At 35.6% G+C, this 24,468-nt stretch overlaps 1 protein-coding gene across 2 annotated transcripts; it reads left to right on the forward strand.

Moving 5' to 3' along the window:
• Positions 1–4,926: 4,926 nt before the first annotated feature.
• LOC106058346 (uncharacterized) lies at positions 4,927–24,457 on the forward strand. Of its 2 annotated transcripts, XR_008778132.1 has the most exons (8): positions 4,927–5,223; positions 9,007–9,099; positions 9,707–9,845; positions 11,509–11,591; positions 14,571–14,682; positions 18,405–18,477; positions 20,731–21,236; positions 21,331–24,457. XR_008778132.1 is itself a non-coding variant. In XM_013215753.2 (7 exons), exons 1-7 carry the CDS (start codon positions 5,166–5,168, stop codon positions 21,130–21,132), a joined length of 960 nt encoding a protein of 319 aa, XP_013071207.2. In that variant the 5' UTR covers positions 4,927–5,165; the 3' UTR covers positions 21,133–24,457. The 2 variants fall into 2 exon arrangements, 1 of the variants encoding a protein (XP_013071207.2); XM_013215753.2 differs by having other exon boundaries at positions 20,731–24,457.
• Positions 24,458–24,468: the final 11 nt, after the last annotated feature.

The following is a 24,468-nucleotide window of genomic DNA, read 5'->3' on the forward strand; positions in this document are numbered from 1 at the left end:
GTGGTAATGTTGTGAGTGTAATTTTTGATGCTTTTTTAATGATGTTTTCTAGACGTCGAAACAGTTTAGATGAGGCGTTGCCTTGCCAACAAGTTATTCCGTATGTCAGCAGATTTTGTATGGTCGCGCCTTAAAAAGTCTCAAGGATCTTCTTGTTTAGTTTAAAGCTATTGAGTTTGTATAGAAAAAAGAGTCGCTGGGCTGTTTCCAAGGTGGTCTTCCCATGAAAGCTTGTTGTTGATGATAACGCCTAGATATTTATATGCCTTTACTTGTTCTATAAATGTAGTGTTTATTTGCAGTTCACGTATAGTTTGTTTTTTCTTTCTAAAATCTATTATAAGTTCTTTAGTTTTTGTGACATTCAGTTCTAGAAAGTTGTCGGTGCACCAGTTTGTAAACTCTTCTATCGAGCTTCGATATTGAGTTTCGTCTCCTGAAATAAGACCGATTAAGGCAGTATCATCAGCGAATTTAATGAGTTTAACTGAGTCATAGATGCTTCTTATGTCATTAGTGTAAAGAGTGTATAGTACAGGAGAAAGTACAAAAACCTTGTGGAGCACCCGTACATAGTACTCGAGTTGACGATTTGGTGTTGTTGACTTTAACATACTGGGGCCGTTGGGTTAAAAAGTTTAGAACCCATGCTTGTAAGTAAGGGCTTACATTTAAGTTACTCAGTTTGTTTATCATTAGATGTTGCTGTATGGTATTGAAAGCCGAGGAGAAATCTACGAAGAGGACTCGTGCATATGTCTTGGGTATATCGAGATGCTTATAAAGCTGGTCCAAAAGCAATACAATGGCATCCTCAGTTCCTCTAGCTGCTTTGTATGCAAATTGGTGAGGGTCTAGGCTGTTATTGACTTTTGCTACAAGTTGTTTAAGCATATATTTTTCAAAACATTTCATAACAATAGGTGTTAGTGCTACTGGGCGGAAATCATTTAACTTTTACATTTGTAAGCCTGCTTAATGTTTACGTAGCATTTGTCGAGCGTTCTACCCTGCCTTGTAAGGAGGGAGAGGTACTGGCAATAGTTTGGCAGTGTGTTGTCAATATTTAGGTTGTTGAAATCTCCAGTTACTATACAAACAGTCTGGGTGTTTTGATTCTTGCAACCTCCTCCGAATACTGCTAACTCAGGCCACTTCCATAACGTCATGTGAGAGATCATTCTCAAAGCTCAAGTTCACCAAAAACTATCTCAGGAGTACAATGACGCAAGAAAGGCTTATCATGGCTTTAATGTCAGTAAAGTCACAAATACTAGAAAGTATCGATGTAGATCAGGGGTCTCAAACACGTGACCCGCGGGGCCACATGTGGCCCGCGAAACAATTTTGTGTGGCCCTCGGCCACGTCCTCGAATTAAAAAAATTAGATACAATTTACAATGACCACATACAAGCCGTGAAATGGTTTACAACTGCACAAATCTATAAATGAGGTGTCCGCCCATTGCAAGCGAAGATTCTGTGAAGGCAAGCTTTGTTGTTAACGAGATGATAGCAAAGGCATCACGACCATTCACTGAAGGCCAGTTTATAAAAGAGTGTATGCTACAGGCGTGTGAAATTATCTGCCCCGAGAAAAAGAAACTCTTCGAAGGCATAAGTTTGTCTGCGAACACAGTTGCAAGCAGGATCACCGAGTCAGCGACAAATGTTCAACAGCAACTGATTGCCGCTGCAAAAGACTTTGTAGCATATTCCATTGCACTGGACGAGTCTACTGGTGTAACAGACACCGCATACTGTGCCGTATTCATTCGTGAGGTCGACGAAAATTTTAACATTGTTGAAGAGCTATTGGACTTACTACCCATGAAAGGAACGACGAATGGACGCGATGTGTTTCAAGAACTGGAAGCTTGTATTGACAGATGTGGGCTACCTTGGGGAAAACTTGTTTCAGTGGCTACGGACGGTGCACCACCAATGTGTTCAGAGAAGGTTGGTGTTGTTGGATTAATGATAGAGAAACGGTATCAGCTCAGCTTGGCGGGAACTTTTGCAGCCATACACTGCATTCTGCACCAAGAAACACTCTGTGGCAAAAGTCTACAAATGAAGAACGTGATGGATGTTGTCGTGAAGACGGTGAACTTGATAAGTGCACAGGCAAAGCCAGTTTGTGTCATTTCTAGCTGATTTAGAAACGGAATGCGGAGAGTTGCTGTATCATACGGAAGTCAGATGGTTGAGTCGTGGAAAAGTGTTGCAGAGATTTTTTGAACTGAGACGGGAAATAGCAAATAGCTGATACCGTTTCATGGCAATGAAAGTAGGAGACATACCTCAGCTTAGTGACCCAATGTTTTGTCGGATCTTGCTTTTCTTACTGACATCACGCAACATCTCAATGCACTCAATTCACAACTACAGAGCACAAAGCAGCTGATTACCGTGATGTTTGACCGCATCAAATCATTCAGATGCTAGCTGACTTTGTGGGCCACTCAGCTGGCAGATGGAAACCTAGTTCATTTCTCTTTTCTACAGAGCATTACGGTTGAACCACAGCGACTGAAAAACTAAGTAGACATCCTCTCCAGACTACTGGAAGATTTTGAACACCGCTTTCAGCAATTCACTGCTCTCGAATCACAGTTTTTCCTTGTTGCCACTCCGTTCGCAGTTGACGTGAAAAACGTTCCAGAGGAAGTCCAGATGTAACTACTGGACCTGCAGTATGACACTGTTCTGAAGCAAAAATACGCTGATGTTGGTGTTCCAGATTTCTACCAGTTTCTTCCCAGAGAGAAGTTTCCAAACTTATTCTGCGCAGCTGCTAGAATTCTAGCGATGTTTGGGAGTACGTACGTTTGTGAACAGTTTTTTTCCAGAATGATCAACAAAACAGCATTACGATCAAGACTGACTGATAAGCATCTGAGAGCAACCTTGCGGCTTGCCACTACAGGCCTAACGTCGACGGTCTGGACTCTGCCAAACGCTCTCAGCTGAGTGGACAGAAACATGAGTGACCAGCCATCTGCAGTAGGCCTAAAAATTATAGTTGTTGTTTTGTGGGGAACTACAGTTTCTGCTTTTTAATAAGTGACAGAGACAACGTCAACTTATTTTAGTAAACTAAACTGCCTGTGCACGTAATAAACTACAATAATGTAATTAATAATTATAAAAACTTTATTTTAGCATTTAACTGCAGTGACAGTAGTGTTCGTAAAATTTAATGAAAAAAACATTCGCTTTTTGTGGTGCGGCCCGCTGAATGGTTGTTACTTTCCACTGTGGCCCACATGCTGAAATGAGTTTGATACCCCTGATGTAGATGATGTTATAGATTTCTTTGCTGCACATAATGCACGACGTGAAGCGATATTTATGGAGATTTGTCAATTGTGCATTATTTAACTAATAAACAACGGTAGTATTCATTAAAAGAGTCTTAATGATTATTTTTTGTTAAGTTTACTGATATACTGAACCAATTTGATTTAGGGCTTATATATTTTTGCGTACATTATCTCATGTCATATGTCGAATGTCAAAATGTAAGGGGCCCTCAAAGAAGTCAATCCCCCCGGGCCCCCAAATCCCTAGTTACGCCCCTGTCTCCATAGCTTGTGATAACGTTGCCTAAATAGGTGAACTTTTTTTTTATTTCTCCAAGATCTGTAGGACCAATGTTGACGGGGGCACTGGATGACCAGCAGCCAATACACATAACTTTGAGTGCGTCTTTATCAAAACTCTCCGTTATTTCTTGTAGATATTTAATTGTATTCCCGAGTAGGCCTAATGTATATCGTCTGCTAAATCCAGGTTCCCCAGTCAGTTTGGCTCATGTCATGGGATAATGAAGGCAGCCTGATTCAGGTTTTTAAAAAAAATGACAAAGTCGATAGAAAGTAAATGGGGGATACAATACATCTTTGTCTCACACCGTTTCGATGTTGAAGAGCTATTATTCCATCGTCAATTCTAACATAGCAGCTCGAGTTGCTGTAGAGATTCTGAAGCATCTTGACAAATTGTTGCGGAATCCCATATTCACTTTTCGCTTTTTTTTTTTTTTTGAGTGATTTGCGACGAAAGCTTTCAAACTCTTTCTTGGTATTCCAGGTTTGCTTCACCACGGGATTAGGTCTTCACCTTAGAAACTTTTGATCCCGCAGTGGTGTTACCACGCATTTGATGGACGGCAATTTTAATCATTGAAAAATATATTCTGCACCAAAGAAGATGTCATCTGCAACGTCTAGTTGCAAAAAACAACAACAAAAACAACAACAAAAACAACAACAAAACAAAAACAAAGTAGGCATAAGAACCAGTGAAAAAAAAAGGTATATCTTCAAACAATGATGTTACATTCACTAAAGTTCTTTCTGTATCCTCTGATAATATGTCTATATTCTTAGATCTAAATTTGTCACCCCCACTTTTAGTTTATTTTATTGATGCTTGACGATTGTTTCATAATTTGTTTGATATTAATGTAATTAAAAAGAAAAAAAAACACTTCTAAATAAAAGATCTAATGTGGTAAGGATAATGGTTTAGGATTGGAGTATAAAAGGAAAAAAAATAACGGTCTTCAAAAACAAAAAACAAAAATAAAATTTGGATATAAATCCTTGTGGTTTGTTTCCCTTGTTCAGCTCCCAAATTCCTAATTTAATATTTTTTTTTAGAAAGAAAAAAAGGGAGGCGTGGCCATAATGACGGCCCTGCTTAGATCTATATCTGTAAGCAGAAAACTTGAACTTTTCATTCTACTATCTAGTTGTGTTGTAAGTCAAAGTTCAGTTGTGTCACGTTCTACTAAAATATGATCTTGTATATTTATTATAGTCGTTCTAATTATTTCTATACGTCATTCAATTTGCAGACACATGCATTCGATTTTTTAAATATGTCATAAGTACCGGAATGTTAGACTTCTAAGCGGTGACGTCGAAACAGAACAAATGAGCGTGAGCTGTTATAGATAATGGACCACTATCTTTGACTCTGTAAGAAACACGCACACACACTTGTTTGAGTTGTTGTTTAGTTGGAGTGAGTGACAGACGGATGTGGTAAAGCTCATTGTTAAGTTTGAGATTGACGGTGCATATGATGATAACCACTTCATTCGTAGATCTAAGAGAACAGCTGAGTGCTTGACATTTTTAAGTTAGTCAATTCAAATGGAGCAGTGGGCTACAGTCTTGTTATTTTTAAAAACTGTGCTTCTAATTATTCCGGGTGAGTAGATCTAGGCCTCTATGGTCCTGTCTGAGTTGAGTCAATTTCTTATTTCATTGTTCAAGCAATGTCTTAATTCGTAGTAAAAGTAGTTAAGTGTTTGTATGAAAATAGATTAAACAAAAACAAAAGCCTAAAAAAATATTGTATTTCAGATTTAGAGTTTCTAAACAAAAAGTTAGTAAATCTGAGGTGAACACCATTCTAGTGCTAGTGTAGGTCTATTCTATTGATCTATTCACGAACTCCTTGCTGCTGCTGCTATTGGTATGCTAGTTTAGGACAGTGTAGCCTACTGTGTAGCACACATCAGACTAAATAACACACTCCACAACTCTGACGTAGCTCATATTTCAATTATTCTTTCCATACTGGGCTTTATGATGGCCAGATTCTCTGACACTTTGGTTTAGCAGGAATCGCCCTAAAGTGGCTTGGTTCCAGAGGCGTAGTGATGGAAGCAAAGGAGCAAGCTTCCCCTGGCGCCACTCTCGGGGGGAGGGGGCACACGCAAAAGTGCACCCAAAATTCCTAGAAATTTTAAATTTTAAAAATTGTTTTAACTAACAAACATTTCACATAAAATAATCACTTATTGCATTATTTGATCTGTCGTATAAATTATCAGTGTGCTTTTTTGAATTGTACAATAAGCATCTACAAGAATAATCGCGTTTTCAAAAAAATAAAAACTTTAACTAATAAAAAATCTAATTATAGATTAAATATTCAGTAGACGATAGTTGAGTAAAACTGTTCTAAAAGAGTTCACTAAAATAATTAGATAAAGAATAAAAAGCCTTTTTTTTTTTGCTACATCTAGATCAAGATCAACAATCAATTTTTTTTTTCAGTTTAGAATAATGTAAATTCTCCTTTTTTTGTGAGTTGTTCATAGTCTGAGGCCAGGATTTCTTAAACTGTGGGGCGCCTCCCCTACTCCCCCAGGGTGCTGACAAAAAACTGTTGAAGTTATAATTCGAATTTGAGTATTAGTCAAGTAAAAATGATATTATTATCAATGCTCAAATACAAAATATTATATGAAGTGAAGTCTTTTCATCTACTAATTAGGAACTTTCATACTGTTTTTGTGAGATGCGTCTGCAACAAGATCAATTTATAAAGATCTTTGAAAGAAGACTGAGAATTTTAGCGAGTAGGCTGACTTCCTTACATGACATTTACATGAGACATTTCTTTGGAGTCACGTTCAGTTGGCACTTTTTTTACGCAGACAATTAGAAACACCACTAGACATCTTTCTAAACACCAGTGTGAACTTTCGATCAAGCCCATTACGAAGGAACATGCTCAGATGCCTAGAATGTATCTGACAATTCTGTATCAACCTGTCCCAAGCTTTCTTCACTTTGACTTTGACTAAGAGTAAAGTGTGGTACGGACGAACACGTAATGAAGTTTACTGCAACGATTGGATCTAATTTAGCTACAGAACTTTCTACTAAATATGAACATTAATTGTGCACTAATTGAAAACAATGCTTTTGTTTTTGGTCATTATTCTTTATTGAACAAAGGTCTGCACTCTGACATCAGGGTAGTATCATCATACTAATGTGATCTGACATCAGGGTAGTATCATCATACAATTGTGATCTGACAGCAGTGCATTATCATACTAGTGTTATCTACAGTTTATTAATGAAATAATGCTTGCCCTGGATGTGGCAAAATATGCAGGTCACAGCTGGGGCTGCACAGCCACGGGAAATACTGTATTCCTCACTAATCTTCGGACTCGAAGACAAGCCTTATTATTATAATGAAATATGATAGGAAATTATAGTCCCTACATAGACGTTGTGAACTACTGTAAGACATCCAGCTGCGCTAGGTATTTTTAAAGTGGAATTTGAATTGTCCATGTAGGCGTAACAGGGATACCTCCCCGTAAGCGTTATAAAGATCAACTCAGGCGCCATTTAGCCCCCATTGGCATAGAGAAAAGTAGCTGGTAGCAAATGGACTGTGAAAGAAACAGTTGAAGAACTCTCACGAAGGCCGCGGGACATACATTTAAGGCCATTATATAAGATAGGCGCAGAAGGTGTAAAGAAAACTCAAATAGACCCCTAGCGGACAAAGGCTTGGCCTGCAGTAACCATGTGAAACATAGCACTCATAATTATCTTCTGAAACGAAGACATTGTTATTGTGATCAGAAATTATTTTTGTCTAAAATTGAGGAGACATCTTTAGCGTGCAGTTCAATAAGTCCCCCAAAACGATTCCTTCATGAAAACATTCTGTTGGTAAAAGCAGTATCTACAGAGCTTAAGACTTACAACATTTGCTCTCGACGAGAGAGAACTTAGGTTAAGTCAAATAAAGTTCTTAATTTTATTGGTTTAATGCCACATATTAGTAGATTTTCTATGTGGATCCCAGAAGATAAAAAAACTCAGTTTGAAATTGTGGTGATAGTTATGACTAGTTCTTGGTGTTATCATGACATTTTAAAAATGAACTGATAGAAATGACAAATTTTATTAACGATAATTGTTTTTTTAACATTTGTATGTCTACCAATTTGAGGTTTTATATTCCTTTTACATCCATATATGCAGGGTCATATTTGTTGCAATAAACTTTTGCTATCGATTTATGATTGAATTTTAGACAAATCTATTTTAAAAAATCTAGAGCAGTAAAGCAGTAGAGTACCGTATTTTGTAGAATTAATATTATTATAGATATTTAGTTAGGTAATGCATTCTAATGTTATTTTATTATGAGATTATTAAATACATCTAATTTATAAGCCTATATTTCTATGTGATGTTCATGGAAAATGGGGGAGGGGTCGTCCATAAAATGCCTTGCCCCGGGTGCACATTTTGCTCACTACGCCATTGCTTGGATCCTACCTGACTCCCCCTTATCCCTCCCCCGAAAGAGATATTAGAAAGTTATTGTTTCACTTGAATGCACACTTGTTAATACCTAGATTTTTAATAAGATTTATCTACATTCTACATCATTTATAGCTCAGGTTGTCATTACCGGAAGTGGTAATGGATATAAGCACGACATTATCTATAGAATGCTTCCTAATGGCATGCGTCTCAAATAGCCTCTGTCAACTAATCTAGCTCCTGGCCTTCGCATGTGGCTCAGATATTAAGTCCAGGGGAACTGTTTTCACTAACAGAAGGGGCGAAGGCGAGTACCTAAACCAGTTAGCTTCGGGCAGGAAGATCTCGTTAGCCATGGCTAGTATTTGACTACTCACCTAAGCTGAGAAAACTTTGAATTCAAACTTCTGCTGCCTAGCAGCTATACAAAATAATGGGGAAGGTTTCGGGAATCAACCCTGAGGAAACATCAGGATCCGGCGACCCTAAGGTAATTTGTAGAACTCAGTGCTACACCCTGGCAGAGCTTGCGACGTTGCTGACACCAAACTGTATCAGCACGTGCCGTACGTCAGCTGCGTGGAGGGGGAAGGGTGGAAACTGCTGTGTGGGCGATATCATTCCGACCATAGCTAATGCCCAGGCATTCAACTCATAAATATAGCTCAGAAGTCTTGTCCAGTTCATGTATACATCTTTGAATAGTTCATATGACAGAATGCATTCGCCAACTATTCCATTTATGATATCCTTAAACATATCTATAGGCTTAAAAATATTTACTAGCTTTAAAAAAAATATTCTTAATAATACTTTTTCAAACTTTATAAGAATGACTTAAAAGGTATACGGGTGTTTAGAAAGTGTGTGTATTTATTGTAATGTGACTCTAATATTATAACAGCCCACTCAAGAAGAATATCACTGAATAAATTAAATGTGACTGTCGGCGATGTAACAACTACAACAATAACATTGTTCTGGGATTATCTAGAAGGTACAAACATTATTCATATTTGAACCTGGGTAGATCTAATGAAATATTCACGTCTAGACATACTCATATAAAAAAATACAACATGAATTAATTCATACATACAAACATACCCACATCCAAATATATAAATACTTAAATACATTAATAAATACATACATGCATACCATAGGCCTACATACATACATACATACATACATACATACATACATACATACATACATACATACATACATACATACATACATACATACATACATGCCTGCAAGCATACATACATACATACATACATACATACATACATACATACATACATACATACATACATACATATATACATACATACATACATACATACAAACGTACGTACGTACCTACATACATACATACAAACGTACGTACGTACGTACATACATACATACATACATACAGATAGATATATATGTAAATTATATCCACTTATACACACCTAGAATAGCAGATAATGCAATGCTTATGCTGTATATCACTCACATGATTATACAATTTTGTTTTCTTTCATGGTTCACTCATAAAACTGTCGATTGATCAATCACCTGTTCTCGTTATTATTATTTTAAATTTTTATTAGAAATCGATCTGAATGATGACATATATATGTATGTGACGTACAACAAACAGACGATTCTTCCACATAATGACAACAACGATTGTTCACTGATTATAAAGATGTGTGTATTAAGAAATTTACATCCTGGAACAACATATGAGTAAGTTTGTTTCCTTGAAAAGAAGATTAGCTAAAGGGAAATAATACTAATAATTATAATTTAAAAAATCCTACACTTATCGTAGCCATAAAGTGATATTAGTAGATGGAATTAGCTTTTATGAAATGATAAGGTTATATCTGTTGATAACCTCATTACACAATAAAATCATTAAGTAAAATCCCTTGAGTGCAGTTTTAAGCTACCTAAAAATGTGTCGATTTTACTTTTTAAGTCTGGCAGTAATTGACTTGTAACTTGTGAACTTACAAAATTACATCTATATTTTTTGTACCTATGGTAGTTGAAGCCCCCCTCCAATATCCGTTATCAATAACGCCCAGCTATCAAGTGGAACTTCGTGGGCGGTATTTTGTTCTGAGAGTCAGATCTGAAACCTGAGTTCTCAGCAGTGGAACAGCAAATCTTTGAAATTATAGAACAGTAGTCTTCTAAAATAGGCTGCAGTAATTTTTTTCGTCAATTTTTCCGGACTAGATCTAAATGATCGGAATGCTGAGATCAAAGGCAGGAAAATGTGGACTCATTTTGGAGGTAGTAATTGTAGTTATTGCAACGCAGCCCGCATCCGTGTGGCCATTCAAGACGAATTTGATGTCCCGTGTTGCCCGAGTAACATTGGAGATGTAGACCACATTCTTAGCACCAGTAGGAGCCTGTACCAACTCTGGACAAGACCACACACTTAGCACCAGTAGGAGCCTGTACCAACTCTGGACAAGACCACATACTTAGCACCAGTAGGAGCCTGTACCAACTCTGGACAAGACCACATACTTAGCACCAGTAGCAGCCTGTACCAACTCTGGACAAGACCACATACTTAGCACCAATAGGAGCCTGTACCAACTCTGGACAAGACCACATACTTAGCACCAGTAGCAGCCTGTACCAACTCTGGACAAGACCACATACTTAGCACCAGTAGCAGCCTGTACCAACTCTGGACAAGACCACATACTTAGCACCAGTAGCAGCCTGTACCAACTCTGGACAAGACCACATACTTAGCACCAATAGGAGCCTGTACCAACTCTGGACAAGACCACGAAAGCGAGAGTTAGAAACAGACACATACTGATGAACGATAGACAGACTTTTAGCACCATAACGTCCAGCGCCAATGCGGAGGCACAAAAATGTCAGTGTTCTACTTATGAATTAGCATTTCATTTGTTAAATTATTTAATAGCTGAATTCTCGTCATAAGATCTAGAAGTAAGAATACCAGTATCAGAGGCACTAGAAACAGACGAGATGTGAGTTTTATCATTTATAGATACTGTAAGTGAAGTATCTATAGTCTGTTACAAGCTTACATTATTTCTTACGTATTACCTTTTTTTTCAACAATAAACTTTACAAAATAAGAATCTTAGAAAACAAAACACAAATAGACCTATTGTTCTGCCAAACCTTCGTGGCCCTATTATTTGTATTTTTCAGTACATTCAGCGCCCCATTGTCCCACGTTCCCCGAATGTTCTCTCATGAGATTGCATATTTTGAAATCGTTATTTGAACATTTCTATATGTCCTTTGGAGAGATTACTTTGTCTGAGTTTGAAGTCATTATTTCTTGGTAGCCATGTACAGTGTACTTAGTGTTATTATCAAAGCTTTCTCTCTTTAATGTCCACAGTGTCCAACTACAAATAGGAGCTAGAGGTGGAAATGACTCTTTACAAAGCTTTAAGGTCGCCACTTTAACTTTGCACGAAAAAGGTAGGCCTACTTTAGTCTTCAATTGTATTTTATCACACTAGACACTATTTTTAAAACGCTCGTGATATATTCCTGCTGGTGTTCTCTCTGTTAATATATTTACACGAAGTATGGTGAAGTTCATATTTTGATCCTTATTCTATGTAAAACATAACACTGATAGATTTCCATAACTGGAACCACTCCCACCTACACCATTCCCCCCCTTTCACGCCCATACAATCATATTTTCAAAGATTTCCTTTTAGACGACTCCTAAGAATGAATATAATTAATTACCCGTTATGAGTAAGAAAATTAGTGGAGACCTTTAGACTTGTACAATTAACCATCGAACTATCGTATTTCCTGATATCTCTAGCAACTGAGTTGATGCCAAGGTGGTGAGAGAGGGAACATGGTGTCATGGCAACTATGATACCTTAGCATACAAATCTTTGTGCGACATAATTCGTATGACTGACCTACAGAAGCCAACTACAAGTTTTAATTAAACAAATTCATTCATTGGCTTGATTTTTTTTTGTCGTTAAGGGGCTAGAATGATGACATCAGTGTAGAGTGTAGACCAGTGATTCCCAAAGTGGTCTATATAGACCCCCAGGGGTCTACGAAGACTTCCAGGGGGTCTACGAAAGTGAAAAAATAAATTGGGGGTCTATGAGATGTCCACGGGGGTCTACGGTAATAGATTTCATTTAAGCAGATCGTGACTTTAATTTTTACATTCATTTAATGTAATTATTTTGTAGACTAATATATGATGTGTACCTTGGTAAATCCTTTAAATATTTATCCTGCTAATCAAACCAAAGAATTGTAGTATTTAGTCTCAATACGTATTTAAAAAGCTTCATTTTGTCTACATGTAACAAATGTTTAACAACAAGAAATGTACACTGTCCAGTGTTGGTTATTTAAAACTGGGATTCATTCCTTCCTTGTCAAACAAGCGGTTGCCTAAGTGACTTTTTTTATAATGATACGAAACTATTACGCTGTAGGATCATCTGAGACAATGTCACCCTGACAAAATAGATAAAGATTTGAAAAATTTTCTAACCCTCAAAGATAAAGTTCTGAATAGACCCACACAATCTCTCTTCAACATCATATAGAGAAGATGTTGGTTTGTGAGTGTCTTACAATATCTCTTAACTTATAGCAAAATACGGAAAACACAATTGGTAAAACATTGATTTTACCAGCCGTTGTAGTTGTGAAAACTGTTTTACACACACCTACATCTGATATTATTAAAATAATTTCTTTAAGCAACAGTTCTATGGCACATCGGTGGCATGAGTTATCAAATTAAAAGCTTCTTATGTGATTCTTTGCAAAGGAAATATATATAGGTTGGGATAAGTGGCGTCACAGGCTGTGACAGGGTGTAGCGCTGTGTGCTGCAAACTGCCTAAGGGTCGCCAGCTCCTTATTTTTCCTCAGTTAACCCACGTACTGGATTCTCAGACAATAGACCAAGTAGAAAATTTTATATACCTAGGGAGTTTAGTCAGTATATGAGGTGGAACAGATGAAGACATTAAACGCCGTATAAATCTAGCGCGTCAGACATTTACACAGCTAAAACCAACCTGGAAATCTCCTCACATCTCAAACAAGACTAAACTATGAATCTTTAACTCTAATGTCAAGGCTGTGCTACTGTATGGTTCTGAAACATGGAGAATTACGGAGGGGACAATAAAAAAGTACAGACATTCATCAACAGATGCCTGAGAAATATCCTAAAAATACACTGGTACGACAAAGTAGAAAACACCAAACTGTGGGAGATGAGTGGACAGAAAAATATAGAAGTGCAGATCTTAGAGAGGAAGTGGAGATGGATTGGTCACACCCTTAGAAAAGATACCAGCAACAGAGCTAGGCAGGCCTTTGAGTGGACCCCCCAGGGAACAAGACGCAGAGGAAGACCAAAAAGAACATGGTGACGCTGTGTACTAGAAGAAGCCGAGAGGACCGGGAAGAGCTGGGGAACCATAAAAAAAAAAATAGCAAGAGACCGTGGAGGGTGGCGTGTTTTTGTCAAGGCCCTATGTTCCATGAGGAACCCAAAGGAATGATGATGATGATGAACTCACGACAGCTTTCCCATGTTTGGGTATAGTTGCAAGGCAGCAGCGTTTTGAATTCATTTTTCCTTCTGCTATGTGGCTAATGAGCCCTTCCTGCTTGAAGCCTACTGGCTAAGGCGCCAGTTACTCACCTTCACCCTTCTCCTTTAGTGAAAAAGGTTACGCGGACACGTGAAAGATCAAGAAATACACGAGAAACTCTTTGCGAAAACTTTTACACTGATTCTTAATACAAATAAATGAATTAATATTTAATGTTGGAATGTCTTCTTCATAGAATGTATGAACCATGACATCCGTAGGAACAGATGATAAGCCTGGGTAAAGAAACATTTCCAGTGTGTTTGATGACTCCAGCAATACATATTAATTGCCAATTTAATTGGTTTACATTTCATTTGAATTTAATCAATAAAAATTAGTTATTATTTAATACTTAATTTGTAGCTTTAAATTGTATTTTCACTCTTCAACTCACTAAAATTAGAAATTAGTTTTTAAAAAAAATTGCAAAAAAAAAAGCAATATAAGTTAAGCAGGGGGTCTACCGAAAAGCAGAAAACATGGCAATGGGTCTACGAGACAAAAAAGTTTGGGAACCACTGGTGTAGACTATAAGTTAAAATGCCTCACGGTATTAAATACGACAAACAATCCAAGTCGCATGCCATTGAGCAACTGTATTTAGCTTGTTCTTAATTTAGGCTACATATGGCCCATTGATAGCTCTAATTTAAATCCATAATTCACAGCTCACAACTCTTCAGATGTTAATCTATTGATAGCATACATCTCATTGCTTGAAAGACGGGAATAATTTTTTTTCTTATTTCTTATCTTATCTTATGAATATTTAATGATTGTTATTTTTATTCAGCCCCGCCAGAACTTAGTTGGTGGTTGATTTATGTGATGACACCGCCACTAGCTGTCATCGTTTTGGTCTTAGTAATAATTTTATTGTGTAGGATCTGCCGGTGCTGTTGTTGGTAAGTGATACATTATGATTTACAATAGAAACACGTATAATTATCAGGTAAAAATGTGATTAGAACCGCTAACAAACTAAACAAACAAAACCAAAAATATAACCCATAGACATAAAATATAACCCCTAGACCTAAAATATAACCCATCTGCCAATGTTATTGGCTATGTTCTCATGGATCATTCTTGAATTATAGAACCGGCGAGCTGATGCATTTGTTACAAAACCTAACGTAGTAGACGGGCTTATGTCAGGAATGAAATGCTTATTGGTCTTCTTCTGATAATGATTTTGATTAGCTGATTGTGTGATCTTAATCTTCGGCAATACTTGATGAAATAGTAATTCACAAAAAAAAATAGGGCCTAATGTCTGGAAAATTGAGACATTTGTGGTAAACATTTTTTTTACTTGTAATAAATAATTTCAACGTAGAGAACTATCGAATTTTTTTGGATCGAGTTTTTTTAAAACTCTTTTTCCCAAACTAACCACTAATATTTGGTACTTCAATTTACAGACATTTTTCTTTCTACCAGAAGATCTTAATAATTTTTAATGCTATTAGCATATTAAAATGAAAGTGAAACTATTATTACAATGAAAGTAAAAGTGCATGTATCAATACATTGAAGATTCATTATTAACTATCATAGATTCCTCTCCCTTGTCATCCTTCCCTTATTAAGACCTAATTTTTTGTTTAGTAAATCAAAGTAATTTTGTTGGAGTTGTCCTGAACATTTTCTGGCACTGTTGTACATGAAGCTAATCTAAACTAAAGATGAAGATCAGGATTACATTATACGTGAACAAGAAATATGTTAGACATTTATTGTTCATAAAAATGCATCATTATCATTTTTAGCGGCCCCCGAAAGGGGAAAAGACGCTATTAACTTTGTGTGGCCTGTCTGTCCGTCTGTCCGTCCCGTTTAGATCTCAGAAACTAGAAGAGAAAATGAAAATCGGACATCGTGATATTTTGATCATTCAAAGTTCTGATGCAACGGCTACTTTTTTCTTTCTGTAAGCGAAAAATCAAAAAAAATTTAAAATCAATTATGCAAGCAGTTTTTTTTCATAAAAATACACCATTTTTACAACTATTCACTATTAATAGTAATAAACAGTGAAGGCTTTTTAGTAAGGGAGATGACAATGTACCATTTTTCTAATATATTTATGCAAATAGTTTTAGATTTTTGGTCAAAAAATATTTTTTTTTTACAATTCTATTGTTAAGTTATGTAAGTTATGTCCTATTAATTACTACATTTACAAAAAAAATGTTAACTTTTTTTTAAAGAAAAAAAATCTATTTAATATGCAAATAAGTTGGACATAATTAAAACAACAATTAATAAGTAGTTTTTCATATTATCGCATGGACTTCAGAGTATCAGCAGCACTGCAGAACACAAAACTAAAGAAATGTTTTTTTCTTGAGGCTTTGAATAAGCGTTGACCCTTTACAAAACAATTAGATCAAATAGATACTCATTATAAGACATCAGTTAGGCCAGGTTCACATGTAACTTCACATTCACTTTCACCTATCCCTTGGTCTGCTGGACCTTTGGGGCACCACACAGGATCTGTCAACCTTCTTTCTCCATTCTTCTGTCATTTGCCTTTGATAGAATTTCATTCTGATATTCTTTCTGAAAATATTGAAACCTGCCTTTTTACCAGCCTGGGTGGGCCACTAGTAATAGAATTTAATACCGATATTCTTCTGAAAATATTGTTACGTATTTCTGAATCTTCTGGCTAAATGTACTAGTAGACACACAAATAAAAACACTGCAAAGAACTTGACGACTAAACTTTCAGTTTCATATAACTTTAATGACTATTAACTCTAACAATTCGTTACTGTAACATGTAGCGTAGAAGACTGTACAATATCTGTCAGTTTACAGTTAGCTATACTTTGTTGCAATTCATCTCTTCACATCGTTGCAATTCATTTCTCAACTTGCATCGAGCCGTATTCCACAGAACAGACCAACGACACACTTCCCAGTGTCGCTCCAGGTCTCCTAAAGCTGAACCAAGTCGTACTCAAGTCTACCGAATCAGAGCCTCACGCGTCTTACATCGACTGTATCGACTGTAACGGCTCAAGTCCACTGTAGTTCGCTGTATAGACTTTAACGACAGAAGTCCACTCCAGTTAACTCTACCCTAGTTAACTTGCACCGAGTCGTACACATTTCTCTTCCACAGAGCCGCACACGTCTTACATCGTCTGTATCGACTGTAACGGCTCACTCACGACTCCATACGACTGACTTTCACATTAACTCTCTGGCTTATATAGAGTCCCTAATCGCTTGTCCAAAGTTGCACAAACACGGCTAGTATCCTCTGGAATAACACGTGAGGAAACGTCACATCCTGTCTTTGTTTATACATGTAGATTCCAGAAAACATCGGCTGCAGTGTCATCTAGCCGGGGTCACAAGTAGTGACCTCTATCTCTCACTGGACATTGCTAGTACCTTCTGGAATAACACGTAAGGACACGTCACATCATGTCTTTGTTTATACATGTACATTCCAGAGAACACTCGCTGCTGTGTTATCTCGCCGGGGTCATACGTTGACCTCTACCTATCACTGTCATTTGTAACAATATTGAAACCTGTCTTTTTCTCCTGCCTGGGTGGACCACTTTGTAACCTTTTAAAAGATAGTGTGATTTGTGAACAGTGATTGCTCCAGATAATGTCTTTAAGGTCAGACGATAGAAGCTCCTGGCGCTCTTGAAGCAAGTGAAGTGTTATTAATCAGTTATTGTCTTTCAGCTTTTGTAACTAAATCTCCTCTACAGAAGAGGGAAGTATTTCTTTCATAGGCCATGAAGGAATATATAGGAATATATATATGAATATTAAAAATGAATATCAAAACCCCCTTTGGCAATAATCATAGAATTTTGAGTGTATAATTTGCTTTTTTTTAACATTAAAGAGGTATTTTTTAGTTTCAAACACCGCTGAAGAAGGTTTAAACTCAAAACCCATTTGGCTACGCACTTAGTATTTTGAGTGCGTAATTTGCTTTTTTTTATATTGAAGAGGTATTTTTTAGCTTCAAACTCCGCTGTGGAGGGGGGGGGGATTAAACTCAAAACCGATTTGGCTACGCTCATAGCATCTTGAGTACGGAATTTGCTTTTTTTTTATATTTTGGAGGGGTTTTAAAATCAAAATCTTCCATAGCTGTGTTCTTGCAATTAGGGGATTGTCGTTTGCATTTTTTTTTATTTAGAAGAGGTGGATTTAACTGCAAAACCCACTGGTAGGGGGTTTTAAACTCAAAACCCCCTTAACTGTGCTGGGGCAAGTGATGGTTTAGTATTAAAATCTCACCTAAAATAAACAAAATCAAAGCAAAAAAATCAGTCACTAAATTCCGACACCTCCCTCCCTGCGGTGGGATTTCATTTCGGGGGGGGGGTTAACCTGACTACGCCCATGCTCTTGTCCGTACCTTTTGGTGTCATTCCGTCAGCCGCCTAACACTACAAATCATATCGGCAACACTTTTGTTTATGGAGGCTGGTAAGAGACCGATTATTGAAAGCTCGTACTTCATAGCTTCTTCAATTCGTGATTGATATCTGCTTTTACAACTGCAGCTACTTAGACCAATTCTGTTTCCACACAAGCTCTCTTTGTAATCTAGTTTTGTTTTGTTTTTGTTTTATTTCAGGGGACAACACAGTATTAATGAATCTAACGGAACAAGAAGTGTGGAAAGTCGAACTACTAACGAATGGATTCAGGTGAAGAGAAATAATAAAAGTTTCATTCTATCTGGAAATTCTAAATCTATTTGTTTGTTTCAACACCTAGTAGGGCAGTCAGTGCTGTGGTGGGGGAAAGTCAAAATATTACAGAATTATATGTTGAAACGTTTGGTTTAAGGAAGAAAAAAAACAACTTCGTGTTGCAATTACTGAGATAAACAAACCATCTAGAATTAAAAGAAGAGGAGTCTTGGGCAGTATTGAGGTTTTACAAAGCTGATATCAACTCACTCTGTCTGTTTGTCTGTCTGGTAAAATGTTTGTACACGTTATTTTCTCCCACACCCATTCTCGGATCGAGTTGAAACTTTGCACAATTATACATTAGCGCTAACAATACACGAATCAATAATAAAAATTAACCAATTATTCCATTAATTACTGGTAATAAAAAATTGTTTCTGAAACCAACAAGGGAAATTAATCCTTAATTATATTTATAGATATCGTTAGATATGTAGGGTTCGTCCTCTTATATATCAAATCACTCTGTCAGTCTGTGTGTTTGGTAAAAACTGTTTTTATTTCTCTCACACACATTCTGTGATCATGGTGAACTTTGAAAGGATTATTTATTGTACCTTACAAAACACGAATCAATTGAAAGATTAACCAAATAGTCAATAAATTATTGGCAATTAATTATTTTGTTTAAGATCAAAAAGGGAAAAAAACTTCTACATTTTTGAGATATAGTTGTAAGTGCGGAGTACTTCCCATTAGATAAGCTTTGTTTTTTTTTTAAAATTTAAAAATATTCTGCTTGGATCAGTCATGTAATTGAATTTGTAATAGCTCTAGATTAACAATAATAAATATGTGCGATTACAATTTGTACTATTTGTTTTTCTTTAGCGAAATTTCATGCTTTTAGCTTTGTGAATACGCTATGATCCAATCAATTGTCTAGACCAGTTGGAAAGGGGTGGAGGAGAAAGAAGGGGGTATCTAAGTGATCGCTTTTTTTAATGCATTTATAAAAAAAGGAGAACGATCTGAATTTGAACTTGAGTGCTAAAGCCTCTTCAAGCCGGTACACTAACCACTGTGATAGGGAAGTGATTATGAAAATAGAATGTTTTTTAGTAAGCTATTGTTAGTTTCAATTTTTTTTCTCTACAAAGTATAAAGGGGACTAATTCAACTTATACCACTTCATCAGTCAAGTACAATTTCTTTCCCTTGTTGGAGATACAAAACAAAATAATTAATTACCAACATTTATTGTTTAAAATTGATTCTTGTGTAAGCAGGTAAAAGAAAAAAAATTTGCAAAATTTCAGCTTGATCAGAGACTGGGTTTGGGGAAAAAAAAGAAATTACAAGTACACTGTAAACGTTCTATGTGCTGTACGTATTTTTTAATATTACTATTACACATGAGACACATGTGTCGCGAATGCCGTAGAATGATGGGTTCGTGCTTCCTGGAGTCATACTTGACACATGACAAACATAGATATCATAGATTGACTTGAATCCTCCTTGGCAGACAAAATATAAAGTTTATTTAAAGATAATAATAATACAGCACTTCTTGTAAGAAACAATCACATCCGCATGACAGCGGTATTAAATATATTCATATTCAGAATAGACTACAAATAACGTCCGCGTCACGGCGGGTAACAATGAACTTTCACAAAATAGAATAATTCAGAATAATAATTACTAGAAATACATGTCTAAAATGACCACTGGCTTTTACTGCCCAAAAGATACTACTTAACTCAAAGTTACAACTCGACTCTCTAAGTCGCTACTGTTCGTACTGGACCAAAAGATAATACTTGACCGCCTTGTCCAAAGGATACCACTTGACTGACTGAACTCAAAGTCAATTTTAGTCATTCTACTTCCTGTTTCTATATCAGGAGTTTCACATGTCTTATTACCGTCTTAACCCTTCTTAACAGGCAATGTCAAGCGAGACTGGACATATACCTACAGATGGAGTTAACAAAAATACATGAGTAAACGAGTAAAAATTCTTCTATCAAAGGGTCTCGAAAACAAAGTTTTCTCACGAGTTCTCTTCCAGTTTATACTGATGACCTTTGCCCACCGTTCTATAACGTATTCAGTGCTCTTTGCAACGTTTGTTTTTGTTTGTATACATTCAATGTTGTTTTTTTTTTTGTCTTTTAAATAATTCAATTTTTTTTTTACATATTCAGTCATTTAATAAGTACTGAAAGTAAAAGAAACAAAAAATCTTTTATCAATCAGAATACAGTGAAAACAATGCCATCAGCTACACCTGCGGGATACGATCAGCCCAGAACTCATTGCAGCAACCAATCTGAGGACAATTCTCTTCTATTGAAAACTACACCAATCTTGCCAATCAAATCCAGACAAGCACTCAAGAACACTGGAAGCTTCCGCTGCGGTAAACAAGCTCCACTGTCATCGCCACCCTCCGTGCCTGACCTCTACGTCAACGCGAGCTCTGGACAGCAACCTGCGCCCTCTGAGCTGTATGCTAACTCTTCTCCCGTGGACCTACACACTCCTCACGGAGAGGTCAGAAGAGGTGTCCAGAATTCATCTGAGTTTGTGACTTATTCTAATACAGATGATCTCAATCAAATGTTGGGTAACGCCAGAAAAATGTTTCCATTATTGTAGTATTTTTTTTCAATTCCTACCATTAACTCTTTCTCTCCGTAATTATTTTTCTCATTCCGATAGGGTTATTCGTTTCGCTCATTTGTATTTCACTCTCCTGTTAGGTTTCAATAACTTTTTTTGTTTGCTATCAGAAATATTTTTCTCATTCCGATAGGGTTATTCGTTTCGCTCATTTGTATTTCACTCTCCTGTTAGGTTTCAATAACTTTTTTTGTTTGCTATCAGAAAATGATATATTTGGTAATGGTATTGCAATTATAGGAGAATGCATGCTCTTTTTACACACCACAAATTAAAGCGTATAAATCCAAAAACAAATTTAGTTTAACGGGAGTCAAATCAACGTTAGCATTGACAATTAGGAGAGAAAGAAGTAGCTTTACTTTCGTCAGAGTAAAAAATGTGGATCATTTAGTCTTACAACATTGGTATTATTCTATCGAGCTGAAACTTCTCACAAAATATCGACACAACGCATGTATCTAACATTTTAGAAATATCACTTCATTCATTATTGAATTATTTTTTTTAGTGTTTTATCTATGGGAGTCACGGAAATTAACAATTATAGGCCTATTATATTGTTCTTATTACTGAGTCTCAGAAGTATCCCTTTTGATACGTTAGGACACTATGACTATTTTGAACATAAAGTAGAAATCGAATTAAAGATATTTACCTATTTAGCCTAGCTTATAGAAGTCGTCATCTATTTCTGTAATCGAATTAACTTGTTACAGGTATGATATCTATAACATTAATGAATATAACATTTCCTACACCTTGTGTGTATATATCATGTAAAAATGTTCCCTAAACTTCAACATGCAATAGAGTTTATTGTTGAACATAAAAATTATTTATGTGTCAGACGCGAATAGCCCAATTTTCAGTAAAAGAAATTACAAAAGTCATTTCTCTATAGAAGAAGTTACGAAGGCTATATAAAATACAACCACAGACCTATATATACTACAATAAATATAGGTTTTTGATTGCTAGTTACGATTTATTTAGGTAGGTGCTGTTTTACTGTTACATACCAAGTATTAGAGTTTAGAAAAACCCAGGTTTGTTTCTTGTGCAACACTATTAGCTAACACCTCATATCATCTATCCATTAGTATATTTAGATCTATAATCATTCTAGTCTAGATCTATATATAAAAATCGAATAGATCTAGTAATAGTATAGATTCTATCTTGAGACTAGATTGCCGAGTCTAGCCTATGCTATGCATATAGTCAGTTTTTATTAGAAAAAATTCTAGATATTAATAAAGACTAAAGTTTTTTAATTATTAGATTATTAGATATAGACATAAGACATAGATCTAATAATACTGTAATACGTTTACTATACTCTATACTTAATCTACTAAACTAGAGATCTATCTATAGATCTATCTATAATCTAGTCAATCTAGATGTATACAATATTCATTATAATAGTGCTATTAGAGCATGGAATGGGTTGCCTGAGCAAGCCAGGAAAACCAGTGACTTGGCAGAATTTAAGTCATTGGTTAATATGCATGACTAAATGCATGACGCGTAGGACGTAATCATCTTCTTTTTTGAAGTAACGTCTGTATTATATAAGATAAGATAAGATAATACTTCTACTTATAATGACTTATTTAATAAGTTAGTACTTAGACTTAGATCTATTATAGTTTATTAATAGATTTACTTTTCAATGCCTAGACCTAATAATAAAATTGCAAATAATGTCTATAATGACTGATTTTTTTTTTATAATAATAGGCCTACTAAATCTAGGTCTAGACTCTACTTAAATCTAGTCTAAAATAATGACTGTCTAAGACTCTAGATGATTGAGAAGTTCACATATAGGTGTTGTTAATAATACGGCATGTCGGCTGAAAGTATAAAGTGCTTTTTTTTGTAAAAATAAAAAAGAGGCTCCGGTACTCAGTGATAGATTGCCTAACTTTCAACTAATAATAAATTAACAATTAACGTTGAATTACAAGAAAAGTAATCATTTTCCCCGACATTGAAAAAAGGTGCCGGTACCCCGTACCGGTGCATACCGTCACAAAAATATATGTATATCTCAATCTTCTTTCCTTTAATTTTTTTTGCGGGGTTATTGCTACTTAATACCGGATCGATTTAAATAGGACATAAGTATACAAAGTACAAAGTTTTATGGAAGAGGCAATATAATAGTTGTTTGAAGTTTGTAACTTCTTAAATTCAGGCTAAAAATATCGAAGCCTACATTTTTACACTCATTTCTAAACAATTAGAAGAGATGGACTGACTCATAGTGTAGCTTGTGTACATCTGCAAAAACACAAACTCAGACTTTCAAAACTATTAAAAGAAAAACTTAGTGATTATTTTTACTGTATAATTCTATAATTATTCCTTTTTAGAATTAGGATATAAACAAAAATTTGCCATATGACTTTATCTAACTGAAAAAAAATTAAACTTACGTCTATTTATGCGGTTATTTATAGTTACCTAGTAATATAAAATATATTGAACTAACACGTACATTCATTATAATGCAGCCATGCGATTTTTCGTTTATAAACATAGCATTATTTAGGACCAATATTTTACAAAGGCTGCTTAGAGAAATCAGGTATACCCATTAGGAGAAAAACGACCCCTTTACTCAAGAAAAATTTAAGAAACTAGAACTGACACAAAATAAACAGTGACATTCATAACAAAATAATATTCAAAATCGATTAGAGTAACACCTTTTTAAGTAATCATTTAAAGTTTAAAATCACTACAATTTTTTTCAACAATTATTTTGTGTATGAAATTGTGTATCGGAAAATGCCGGGTATATGAAATAAGCTAGTCCTAAAAAAACAACACAGATCTTGGGTAAAATACTCATCAAATAAAGTACTGTAAATGTGTAGTTTCACGCGCTAGTTTCAGGTCTTTTCTTTTTATAGCCTCTATCGGGTTATATCCCAACTACCCGTATTTTGTGCAGAATTTTTTTCTCTATCAGGTACACTTAAAATTAAAGCATAATAATGTCACTATAATTTAAAAAGAGAACTGAAAAATACAAAGATATATAGGGAAAAAAGCAACTTCCGGCCCAATACTTTTTAATCAAAGAAACGAAACGGACTAGTCCAACAAACCCTATTCGTTGATACTATTTTTGTTAGATATAATGAATTGTATTCTGAACTTTTGAATCATCAGCTCATTTTTTTATTCTGTTAATATGCTACACCAATTGCTAGACTGTATATTGATAGTAGTCTTGATAGAAATAATTTCAAAATTATAAAAATGTTTTTTATATCATTTCAGATTAGGATTTGT

This window comes from Biomphalaria glabrata, chromosome 5 (assembly GCF_947242115.1).
Source record: "Biomphalaria glabrata chromosome 5, xgBioGlab47.1, whole genome shotgun sequence".
In the NCBI taxonomy this organism is placed as follows: Eukaryota; Metazoa; Mollusca; class Gastropoda; family Planorbidae; genus Biomphalaria; species Biomphalaria glabrata.

Excerpts from the sequence above, each read along its gene's own strand:
- LOC106058346 (XM_013215753.2), top strand. The coding sequence starts at position 5,166 with ATGGAGCAGTGGGCTACAGTCTTGTTATTTTTAAAAACTGTGCTTCTA. Across the intron at positions 5,224-9,006 it reads TGTGCTTCTAATTATTCCGG|CCCACTCAAGAAGAATATCA; the intron begins GTGAGTAGATCT and ends ATATTATAACAG. Across the intron at positions 9,846-11,508 it reads CATCCTGGAACAACATATGA|TGTCCAACTACAAATAGGAG; the intron begins GTAAGTTTGTTT and ends TAATGTCCACAG.